At 47.8% G+C, this 12,510-nt stretch overlaps 1 protein-coding gene across 2 annotated transcripts in view; it reads right to left on the bottom strand.

Moving 5' to 3' along the window:
• Positions 1–12,510, bottom strand: part of PPIH (peptidylprolyl isomerase H) — a 307,526-nt gene that overhangs the window by 166,652 nt on the left and 128,364 nt on the right. For both annotated transcript variants that reach the window (XM_069610463.1, XM_069610464.1), the window contains exon 5: positions 3,026–3,068. In XM_069610463.1, the coding sequence (XP_069466564.1) occupies positions 3,026–3,068 (43 nt within the window). The remainder of the gene's footprint in view (positions 1–3,025; positions 3,069–12,510) is intronic.

Genomic DNA, 12,510 nt, shown 5'->3' with positions numbered 1-12,510 from the left:
GCGTCCGCAAGGAGAGTGGCTCCTACTGCAGGGGTGGTGAATGTTTTCCCCTGCAAGAGGATTTCCCTCGACTACCATTGCAGAGAGAGAACGAGGGCTGCCCAGACTACCACTAGATCGTCCCAATTGTCCGCTGGCCTGAAACCATTGGCTGTTGAGCCACTCCTGCATGGGGCGCATGCGCAAACATGCATGTGGGACTAAGTAAATGCAGGAGGCCATCATCATCACTAACAGTCGCATGGCTTTGCGTACAGTCACCTTGCGACTGGTTACATAGTGAGGGATCTGGAACAGCATGTTTTGAACCCTCTCGTTGGAGGGGAAGACGAGGCCATCTTCTGTGCGAATTAGAGCCCCCAGAAATTGTTTGACTTGGCCGGGGTCTAGGCTGGACATTTTGTTCGTTTATTGAGAATCCCAGACTGAAGAGTAGATCTACCGTCTTTTGGGTGTTTGATAGGCATGTTCCGTACAAATCCCCTGTTATTAGCCAGTCGTCGAGGTAAGGATAGACTGGAATGGACTTCCTGCGCAGGTGAGTCGCCACTACCGCCAGTACCTTTGTAAATACCCTTGGTGCTGAGGCAATGCCAAAGGGAAGGACCTGGAACTGATAGTGTTTGTCCTCTATCATGAACCTTAAGTATTTTATGCGCGCTGGCAGCACTGAAATATGAAAGTATGCATCTTTCATGTCCAATGTTGACATGTAATCCCGCTGTGTTAGTAGAGGGATTACCTCTTGCAATGTTGTCATTCTGAACTTTTGTGGCTTAACACATTTTTCGCTGGGTGCAAGTCTAGCACAGGGCGCATGGTGAGATCATTTTGGGTACAAGGAAGTACACTGAATAAATACCCTTTTTTACCTGCAGAACAGGGACGACTTTGATCACGCCCTTTTCTTGCAAGATCTTGACCTCTTGCAGTAGGATCTTCAGATGTTCTGGCGATAAGCATCTGGACATTGGTGGTCCGTATCGAGGTGGTCGCCTGAACTTGATACAGTAACCGTGGGTGACAGTCTTGAGCACCCACTGGTATGTGGTAATTCCCTCCCATGCATGAAAGAATGATGTTATCCGCAGAGGCGTGTCTTAGAGGAGGTGAGGAGGGAGGATCTATACACAGTGTGTCTGGATCAGGGGTAGTGGACGGTGACAGCCATGGTGCCTCACCTACTGGTTGTACATCACCCCAATCTGGAGACTGGTCTATTGTCTAGTCAACAGGATTCTCTCCCTGATCATAGAGGTCCAAGTGGATCTCCTCTGGCTCAGTTAGGTCAAACACCTCCTCATAAGGAACCGGACTGGAAGTTCTTTGAAGTTTGGACATAGTAGGGTCAAACACCTCCTCATAAGGAACCGGACTGGAAGTTCTTTGAAGTTTGGACATAGTAGGGTAGGAGTCTTCCTCTCTTGGTCTTTTATGGGGGGATAGATTTTTCAGAAAAGCCCACAAACTTGGAGAGCTTGTTCATGTATCCCTCAAACCTATCTCTGGTTCGTAAAGATGAACCAGAGGGGCCTGGAGGAGGACAAGGACACTTCTTGAGGAATTGGGCCTCTAGGCGGTTGGAATTTGTCAACCAGTGGACTTGGGTCTCTAGGCAGTCGAGATTTGTCTGACAGTCTTAGACAGGGTCTGGGAACCCTAAGAATATTCTTCCAGACTATCTCGACATTTGCGAGGCTCTCGTGGATCTCTGGCATATCTGGGAGTGAACAGCTTTGACACGGTTTTCGGCGCTGATGAAACCTTTGGGGCTGACACACTCTTATGAGGAGTCTTGGCACTCTTATGATGTTTGGTGCTGACACCCTTCTAACTTGGGTGCCCGGATGCATTCCGTATGGGCGGTTGCAGGTAGGGCGGACGATCCTGGGGAATCGGTGGGTTCCGACGAAAGTTTCGGCGTACCCGCTGGCATCTGTGGCCTTTCCGACAAGTCCATTGAGGAGGCTCGGGAGGGTTGTGTGCTTTCTTTTACGTGGTGTGTGGCCTTGTCGCTGGGGTGTACTCTCCCCATAGCAGAACCGGTGTCCTGCCTGCCGGGAACGGACATCTCGTAACTTGGCTATTCCGCAGATAGGTCCATGGCCTCCGCAACGGATCCATGGATGTCGCTTACATCCTCGTCACTCAAGGCGCCTGTGCCGGTGGGGGGGGGATGGGAGTTACTCTCGGCCTGCTGCATAGTGTAGGCCGCTCACCGTTCTTTCATGGTCTTCGGACATAAAAGTTGGCAGGACTGGTAGGACTGCTCGTTGTGATCTCGAGGTAGACACTCATTACACCTCTGGTGTATGTCTTTCCATGGATATTTGTTGTTGCAAGAAGGGCAACATTTAAAAAGGAGTCCTGTCCATAGCTCAGGTTAATAGCGACAGCAAAACCAGAAGGGAAAAGAGGGGAGAAGGAAATGCATTCTTAAAAAGAAACAGGACCCCTGGCCCCACTCTCCTTACTGTGCAGGCCTGGCCAGAGGGCCAAGGCCACACGGTTGACAGGGTCGACCGGTGCACCAGCCGCCAAAATCTGCAGTTGTCTTCAGTTTTCTTTCTGGAGTAGTCGTTGGTGAAGGATTGACGAAGATTAAACAACCGGAGGTCGTGGACAATGAAATATAACTTAGCAATTTTTTAGCTCTGCATAAGGCGACCAGCTAGCTGGGCGGAAAAAAACAATCTGAGGGACCTCTATGCGTGAGGGATTTTGGGTACACTACACATCACGTTAGGGATAGTGCTACAAGCATGCCCATGTCGACTTCCCCTTTCGATCCTCGAAAGACAAGATGCAATACTCCGATTACCACGAGTAGTGTCGGACTATATGCACAGCATGTGATTCTAAGCAGATTCACAAGCATCAGAAATTAGGGGTACAGAAGTATTAGTTGTAATGAGCGTGACCTTCTTTCACCTGCATAGATAGTAAATTATGTACTTGCAAGCAAGCTGCTTTTATTCAAGAAGTACCAGCTAGTTTCTAAAATAACATAACATTGAACACCTACATTTACAAAGTCTCCTCCTTGGATCATGAAATCCTTTATGACTCTAAAAGGAAAAGAAAACTCTTGTCACATATATTGTACTCTTATAATAAGCACCAAATTCAAAACATAAAATAAAACATCCATTGTGTATAACCAAATAAGCAAGCATAGTATAGATGCAGTAATACAAGACTTATTTCATGTTTGCATTTCAACCATAAAAATGCAAAGTGTACTACTAAACATCTTTGTACCTTGTCTGGAGGTGATAAAACAGAACACTTGCATACATATAGGATGAATTATGGCAGCATTGATATTAGATTAAACCAAGGGGTGAGGTTAGCAGGTACATGGGTATACAACAAATTTGGCATTATTTAATTTATTTATTTATTGTTTGCTTCGCTGTTTCAAAGCGCCCACTGGGCGAGGGGAGGGAACAAGGGAGTGAAGTACATTATATAAAAACAATATTTAAAAGAACAGTGGAGTGGTGAGGAAGCAAGGACAAACCTAATTTGCCTTGCGCGTATTCAGAACATGCAAGTGCAGCAAGGAGGAGGGCAGAGGGGGTAAGTGCTGGGGAGTCTGAGCTCATGGGTGAGCCACAGATGAAGTGCTTTGGTTGTTGAGTGCTACACGGCCTGGAGCTACGTTGGGAGTAAGTGTGCACCTCAAGGGCGGAGGGAGTGGCAAGACAAGTGCTGAGGGTAGACAGGAGTTGGGCCGAATGGGTGTGGGAGGTCAGGGGCCCTGAGGATGCATAAGGGCCCCGGACACCAATCCTGTGTGATTAGCAGAGGAGAGAAGGGAAGGAGGAGGAAAAGAGGAAAGTTTTGAGGAGCTTCCCTAATTTAAGAAAGTCCTGCTCAAGGCGCAGACACAGTCGGAGGCTATTCATAGGAAGGCGCCAGAAGAGGAAAGCAATCGACCACCTACACTCCGTTTAGCTAAACCCTTTACACACAAAGAGTTGGTACCAAGGGAACGTAGTGGTCTAGAGGGAGAGTATTTAGTAAGATTAAGTTAGTGTGGCCTTCAGGTCAAAGGTTGTGAACCAAAATAAAGGGGTTAGGCAACCACATGAAGGTCTAACGTGGCAGCACTGTAAATCTGGTGTTCATAGAATTAATGTTTAGGAGCCAATGGCTAGTGACACTGTTCACCCTAATCCCCGTTATCAAGTAGTCTGGTTCATTAACTTTGGTTCTGTAAGGGTTTCGAAGAAGGAAGCCGACACAAAGGTGGCATGGTGGTGGTTAAAGACTTATTTTCAGTACTGTAAGGAAGGCGCGGTATCAACAATAAGACATACACAAGGACCACAGTTCAAGGTTGTTTATTGGACTTCAACAAGGGTGTGATAAACGCCCATCTAAACCTAAATCTACAGATGGGAGCAAGCTATGACCATCAAATAATAATAACGTAGTCCTAGTGGAGTCTTGTTAAAATAAAAGGGCCTATACTTAAAATCTATTGCCAGGCTTTAACGCTAAATACAAATAGTGTGGGGTAGTGGCCATGAAAAAGAAAGAAGCGTTCACAAAATTATATGTCAGGATGTTCAGGCCGTTGTCCTCCCTTCCCCACGTTTTCAGCACGGGACAAGGTGGTTCATTAGAGCAAAGCACACTCTGGCTTCTCCAGCACGAGGATATAGTTCCATTACAAGCATCAGGGCCTTTTGTGCCCAAGTCTCTTTACTTATCAAAGTCTCTTGATTCAGAGAGCCTGATATACCAAAACAAAACACAAAGTTGCTTTCCTTTTATAAGTACTCAATTCAGGTGATTCACTCTGAATCCCCTTTAGCCGGGCTCAGATCCCTTTTATATCAAAATCGTTACTGTGGATCCCCCTCTTCCGAGCTCAAATCCCCTTCTTACAATGTTCAGAGACTATTCTTTCTCAGTGACTCACGGTTCACCCCGGATCTCCCTCACCCGGGCTTGGACCAATTTCAGTTCGATCAAACTATCAAAGACTTTCGAATGTACACAGGGTTTAGCTTGACCTGTTGCAGGCCCACTTTGATCTCAAAATTCCCTTTTCACAGTCACCAACCAGTTGTATACCTAACAAAAACCTTTGAATGAGCACCCACGTGGCACCGGACCACTGTCTACGGTCTCTTTCTTGACCTCCAAAGTTCAGTCACTCTTCTGGTTTTCAATTATATTTCCGTTGCTCGTCACACACTGTTCTCTTTAGGTTTCTTCATACATTGTTGCCACTTGCAACTTTGGTTTTAACACAGGCTGGTCTGGTATCAGTCTCTCTGACTCACCGTCTCTGCTGTCTTTACTGGCTCTGCTTTGTTGTAGGAACATAGGACAGTGCCACAGCGGCAGACGCTCCGTCCAGCCTTGGTTATCGATGTGGGAGAGCTTTGGGGACCTCTGACACATAATGGAGGTTTCTTCAGATTTAGTCCCAGGGCTTAAGTTTCTTTCTTTCCAAAGTTCTCAAAAGTAACGGTCTGAAAAGGTCAAGGGCACTTCACTCCTTGCAACCCTTTCTGGCCTTGCCGTCTTTATCTCCGTACTAAACTGCCATCTTGGAAGTGCTGCTTCCTCGTGTGCATTGCCTTGCTCAGAGTGTGCTTTAGTGCTCCGTCTTTTATCCGTGTGGGAGAGTGTGATGGAAGTCAGGTGTGTGCAATGATCAGTAATTGCCTGACCATTGTATTGGGACACATCAGGTATACTGCTCTGGTGTTAGTCCATTTTTGCTCACTGTGAGCTGTCTGTGGGAAAGTGTTTGTGTCAGGAAAGGGGGGTGGGTGGGCTGAGTTCCTAAGTATGCTACCTGGTGTTGCAGGGAAGGGGATACCGTGTCTCACCATCCGGCGTCCCACTACCCGATGACCCCTCATCCAGGTGATCCTCCTGCACTGGTCCACCCCCAGGAACGGGATCCAAAAGTGATGGCTGTGTCCTGGCCACCTGGATGACAGATCCTGGTGGACTAGAGGGTGAGACACCTTCTGGTTTCTCACTGTACCAAAAACCTATCTATCCCTATCTCTATGAGGGGTTTCCCTGCCTCAAAACTAACACTAAAGGGTTTGTCAGCATGTCCATCAAAATAAATTCCACCATCCTGTGTCACAACCTATTTCTATCCCTCACACTATAACTAAAGGATAACAGAAGGTTTCTTCTTCATGAGAAGGTCTCCCTTCTCCGGTTGTCTGGATAGCGTCCAAAAGAATGTTCTCTTACAATGAAAGTGCAGGGGGAATGCCTCCATTTCCCATGGCTTGCAGGTTTCGTACAGCCCCTATACAAGGGTTGCCTCCAGGAGAACGACTCCCTTATCCAGGTATTGTTTGGCATAGTTCACAACAAGGCCAAGGGGGAATGACTCTCTTCCCCTGGTGTCTTTATCACAACTCCTAGTTTGGTACCAGGAGAATGACTCCCTTCTCCTGGTATTGATTGGCACAGTTCTTTCTCACTGCTTTCAGCTTGACGTACACTTTGCCACTCTGGTTTGTTGTTCGCAAAGTCCCAAATCTTGTTGGGGTTCCAGACCCTTCTCTGGTGGCCAGTGGGTTTCCCCTTTCCCACTGTGACGAGGAAGATTTCCTCCAAAGCTCTCTATTTGTTTTTGGGCCCCAGACCCTTTTCGGATGGTCAGTGGTTTTCTCTTTCCCACTGTGATGAGAAATATTTCCTCTAATGCTCTCGTATGGGCTTCCCAGCACTGAGGCAAGAGAGAGCTTTGTGAACCAGCCTCCCTTCTACTCTTGCATCCTCTCTGGTTCTCCTGTACCTCCCGTTATCTTGAGTGGGATCGTGGTACGTCACCGGGACTTCCTGGGACCATGGGTCTTCTCTCTGGCTCTGCTGGTTCACTGCTATGGCACTGTTGACTGTGCAGTACTTCTTTAGTCTGTTCTACAGCTCCGCTTTCTTGCTTGATATGCTGCCCCGGTTCGCTCCTGCAGAACCTGTGCACGACTCCCAGGGCACTTCACCGGCATCTTCTCCCCTCTGGTCACTCAACAGCGCCTGGATCTCTCGCATTGGTTCGCCTCCACACCTGCTGCCACACCCGGCAGGGTTTGACACGGCTGCGCTTCACACGGCTGGGCCTGACACACTTGATAGTCCTTTGTTCCTTTCTATACATTGTATCAAGTTCCTCCCATGCAGATTGTAAAAGTCCTTTGTCTCTGTTCAACTGACTCCTCATGCCTCCTCTTGGTCACCTCATACCAGTACAAGCACAGCCAATTACCTGTATGTCTTCTGTGTTCTTCTTTGTCCTAGTACATTTGGCTTTAGGTTTATCTCCAGTATGGCAACAGTACATCGACTGACTTTCAATTAAGTAGTTCTGGACATTGGGAAGGGCTAGGCAGTATTGGGGAGTGACAACATTCAATGGGCAGGTAATTGTCCTTGTCTCCAGAGAGGGTGGTGGGGTTGGAGGGGGGATTAGTCCCACCACTAGGGGGACTATTGGGTAGGAGAAGTGACGACACCTTGTGAATCGTCACAGTTCCCACGGTCTGATCTAGTTACTCATATCCAGGAATCCAAGGGTGAGAAACCTGTACAGGAGCTAGGGAAATAAAATAAACAACTGAGGATTTTCAAAGGAAACAGTGTCAGCATGGCCGGATGAAAATAAAGATCAAAAGGGCCCGTCATATCTGAACACACGAGCCTGAGTTGTGAATTAACAGTTTATACTTGTTGTTTACTAAACATAAAATCCAATAACTGCATGACTAGGAAAGAACTTCAACCTAATCACCTTCTCCTGGACAGTCTTTATCACTCTACTACTTCCTCAAAATAAAAAGTACTTCTGCGGTCAAAACTTAACCAAGCAAAAATGCCAGCTCCACCAATTCAAGGGTCACCTTTCACAGTCACAAGATTTCAGGTTAGACCCCGACACTTAAGACTCTTAGGTTCTTTCTCCCATAAGCAGAAGAACCCTCTGGCTTGCACTCTAGTGCTATCCTGATATAACCTCTTCTTTTACTTTCTGAAGGTTCTGTAGCTGTCTCTTTGCAGCAATTTGAAGGAATGTCTGGAGCCTTTTTTCATAGATGTGGAGGGAGGGAACTCTGGCTTTCTACTCAACTGTCTTTTGGAGGAGTTAAAGTGGGCCTTTTCACTTCCCTTCACTAGGGGTCCGATTTCTTCCACTGTCCCATCTTACTGAGGTTCCGCACCCTCCTGGTCTCTTTGCCACATTCTCATTCTTCCTTGTCTCCAGTCTGCTATGCATTTCCTCTCTTGCAACCTACCTCTCCCACGTTCTTCATGTATTGCAAACCCACTCCAAATTCAGACTACAATTGTCTCCAAACACCAACACTACTTTCTCTGAGTGGGCCTTTGATACCTCTGTGTTGTATTCAACTTGGGACAAGCTTTGGCAAAAAGCCGACACATGTGCAAGGAAATTAATGTTGGTTTGTGATTGGCTGGGTTGTATTGCTATTAGTGTTTCAGGAACGTGTGAGCTTTGGGAAGGATGCTGTTTGCCAACTAAGGCTCTAAATGCTCTGTGTGATGTTGTTAGAGAGAATGTTATGCAACCCTCTGATGAGGGCTGTATAGCCATCGAACAAAAAGGTGACCCAACACTGACCATCCTCTTCTACTCAACTCCCTCTCTTCTTTTGGCCTAAAAGACTCTGTCCTCAACTGGCTCTCCTCTTATCTTTCTAACCACATCTTTTCTGTCTCCTGGGGTGGCTCCACCTCTCCCACATATCCTCTCACTCTACACTTCTTTTCTTGCTCCCATCATCTCCTCATTTGGTATCTCGCATCACTTCTACGCTGACAATACCCATCTATTCCTCTCCTTCTCCTCCCCTGACATTCATGATTAAACTCTCTTCTTGCCTTTCTGCTATTAAATCCTGGATGTCCTCTCACTTCCTTACCCTTAATGCTGCAAAAACTGAACTCCTTTTCTTCCCGGCTAACACTCTTCCTCCTCCCTCTCCTCCCCCTTTCATTCTCTTTCCCGCCTCCCAACTCTCCTTCCCTCCCCATGCCCGTAACCTTGGTCTTCACATTGACCCTTATCTCTCCCTATCTCACCACATCTCTATCACTGCCAAATCTTGTCGCTTTCACCTCTACAACATTCGTAAAATACGACCCTTCCTAACCTTTCATGCTACTAAACTCTTAATCACCTCCCTCATCTTCTCCAGACTTTTCTACTGTTCCTCCCTTTTCTTCGGACTCCCCTCCTCCCACCTCTCCCCAGTAAAATCTACCTACCATCCCGCCATCTGCTCCCTCTTCCTTCTCTCATCTTTTGACTCCATCTCCTCCTCTCACTTCCCTAGGCTGGCTTTCTTTTCACTACCAGCTTAAATTCAAGTTCCTCTGTCTTGTCTTCAAATCCCTCCATGGTCTTGCCCCCCCCTACCTTTCCTCCCTTCTCACTCTAAATTCCCCCGCCTCTTTCTATTTGCTCCGCTGATCTTTTACTACTCCCTCCTCCTCCACCTCCCTGCGCCTCCTCCTGCTCCCGCTCTTTCCAACTCCTTGCTCCATTCCACTGGAACCGCCCCCCCCTACCCATCTCTCTCCTACCCTTCCTTTTGCTCTTCTCTAAAATGTTAACTTTTCCATACCCCCCTAACACCTCCTACTTCCTCTTCTCCCCGCCCATGCCTCACCTCCTACTCCTCCACCTCTACACCCTCTCCTCCCTTCTACTCCCCTTTTATCCTTCCTCCTGCTCTTACTTAATCTTATTCTTCCCTCTCATCTTCCTCACACCCTCTTGCCTCCCTTCTGACTTCCGCCAACATCTCCGCTCATCCCTCCCATTCCCTCTTATTCCTTTGTCCCTTTACACTCCCTCCTCACCTCAGCAATAATGTAAACTATTCCTTATACTGTTTGTGCTGTGATTCAATTGCCATCTGTTATCTGTTGGATCTCCCACTCCTTCCTATTCCTTTGTCCCTCTTCACTCCCTCCTCACCAATAATATAAATTGTTCCTTAATACTGTTTTAGTTGTGTTCCAATTACCATTTTGTTTGTTTCTCCCCTCCCCCTTATTCCTCTGTCCCTCTCCACTCGCTCATCACCTCTGCAATATTGTAAATTGTTCCTTATACTGTTTTCGAGTTGTGATTTAATTACCATCTTATGCTTGTATTTCTTCTTGTTCTCATGTAAAGCACTTTGGATTAAAGGGCTATATAAATTCAATAAAATACAAATACAAATACAAATCTTTAAATCTCCTCCCCCCAAGCCAAGCCCACTCCTAGATTGCCACCGACCTTCTCGGATATCCGGGCCATGAAGCGTGTGTCAGTCGAGGCATTCGCTGCAACCGTCCCCCCCCCCTCCTCCACCCCAGGCTGTCACACACCCTGACACAACCCTGTCTCTTCTCTACTCCTCTATTCCTGCTACTCTCGATGCTCTTGCACCCATCATGAGGATCCGTTTGAAGTCCAAAGCCAAGTGCAATTCTTGGTATGACTCTTAAACGTAATTGTAGGGCGGTGGAGAGGAAATGGAGGGCTTCTTGCTCATCCTCTGGCAAACTGGCCTGCCGCCTGCTCCAAAAGGCAATACTGACTCGCTGTCCGCACCAAGAAGAGAGTCCACATACAAACCTGTGTCTCTGCGGCATCTAACAATTTCGGCCAAACCCTTTAAAATCTGCAAGGAGCTGGCCAACCCTGCTGCAGTCTCCACCCCTCCTCTTTCCTCCCAGGATCTTTGCAATGCTGTTGCCGCGTACTTTATCTCTAAAACCCAGGACATCTTGTCCACCCTCTCCTCCGCTCCCCCTCCTCTCTCTCTCTCCTTCTCGGCTTGCTGACCCGCCCCTCAGCCACCTCCCACTCCCCCTTTCTCCTCATTTAATCTTTTCTCCCCTGATGAGGTAGCTAGACAAGTCCGATCCACGAAAACCTCATCAAAACAGGTCCATCCATGTTCCTCTAAAACCTCTAAAACCATTAAGGACCACATTAACACCCTTGCTCCGGCCCTTTGCCGAATTCTGCAACCACTCCTTTGCCTCTGGGTTTTTCCCCTCCTCTCCTAAGCACTCCCTTGTGCATCCTCTCCTCAAGAAAGCCACAGCTGATCCCTCATGTCCGACCAACTATCGCTCAATTTCAATAACTCTTTTGGGTAAACTCCTCGAAAAGCTGGCCATCTCTCAGCTTACTCTTCATTCCGACTACGTTGGCTCCCTCCATGACCACCAATCTGGCTTCAGAGCTGCCAGAAGCACATCCTACTTGATCTCTCCTATGCATTCAACACGGTCAACCATACCACCATGCTTAATCGTCTCTGTGACAACCTGGGTGTCACTGATCAGGCTCTGGCCTGGCTGATCTCTTTCCTTTCTGATCAACCCTCCCAGGTCCAATTTGGGTCCTTCCTATCTTCCATCTCCCTCTCCACCTGTGGTGTCCCCCAGGGGTCTAATCTCTTGCGCTGGCTTTTCAACCAATATCTGACAACTCTCGCCTACTGCATTTCCATTTTCTGCTCAAATTTCCAGTGAATTGCTGACGACACCCATCACATTTTCAGGCTTCCTTCAGCCACCTCCTCTCCTTCCCTCATCTCCGATTGTCTAGTTGCCATTCAAAATTGGTGTGTCGCCAACAATCTTTGTCTAAATGCCAAACAAGGATGACATCCTCCTTATTGGTACACCTTCTCCATCCTTTCCTCTCACTCTCTGGCCGGCCTCCCTTGGCCCTCCTCCTACCCCCACCTGCGAGGCTAAGAACCTCAGGGTTATCTTTGACTCCACACTTTCCTTCTCCGCACACATTTCCGACGTCTCCAAAAAGTAAAACTTTATTGCACCTCCTTAGAGGTACTCCTGCCTTTCCTCTGCTTCCTCAAAAGCTATCCAGGTTGAATTACTGCAACAGCCTCTTTCTAAATCTACCCGCCTCCACTCTCCGCCCTTCACAACTAATCCAGAACAGGACTGCAAGACTTGTCCTTGGCCTCAAGGCCTGGGATCATATCTTTCCAGCCCTGAAATCCCTTCATTGGCTCCCAGTGGATGCAAGGATTGCATTTAAAACCCTCTGCATTGTCCACAAGGATTTCTGGGGCCTGAGTCCAACATACCTTCAACTATCCCTCTGAAAATACCTCCCCCCTTGAGCCCCTCGCTTCTCTACTTCTAACTCTCTCAGAGTTAGTTGTTTTGCAAAGAAACAAGCTAGGGGTAGATCTCAGTCTTCGGCCGGGGCCTCCCTTTGGAACAGCTGCCAAGACACCTTGAAGCTTGAGGAGAACCATCTCCGGTTCCGGAAGCACCTCAAGACCTTCCTCTTTGCCTCTGTCTTTGCCCACCTTCTCCCCTGTTGATCCGTTTTCTCTCTTAGCATTGTTCACCTGGGGACACTCTGTCATTCGGGCCCAGGTACCTGCTCACCCTGCCACCCTCCTGCACTGCCTCCAGGCCACCCCCTGTGCTGGGGTTCTGTATCTGTACCCATACAGT

The sequence above is a fragment of the Ambystoma mexicanum genome, chromosome 8 (genome assembly GCF_040938575.1).
Source record: "Ambystoma mexicanum isolate Mex_15411 chromosome 8, UKY_AmexF1_1, whole genome shotgun sequence".
Classification (NCBI taxonomy): Eukaryota; Metazoa; Chordata; class Amphibia; order Caudata; family Ambystomatidae; genus Ambystoma; species Ambystoma mexicanum.
The sequence above is the reverse complement of the archived record's forward strand: the minus strand, read 5'-3'. Positions and strand labels throughout refer to the sequence as shown.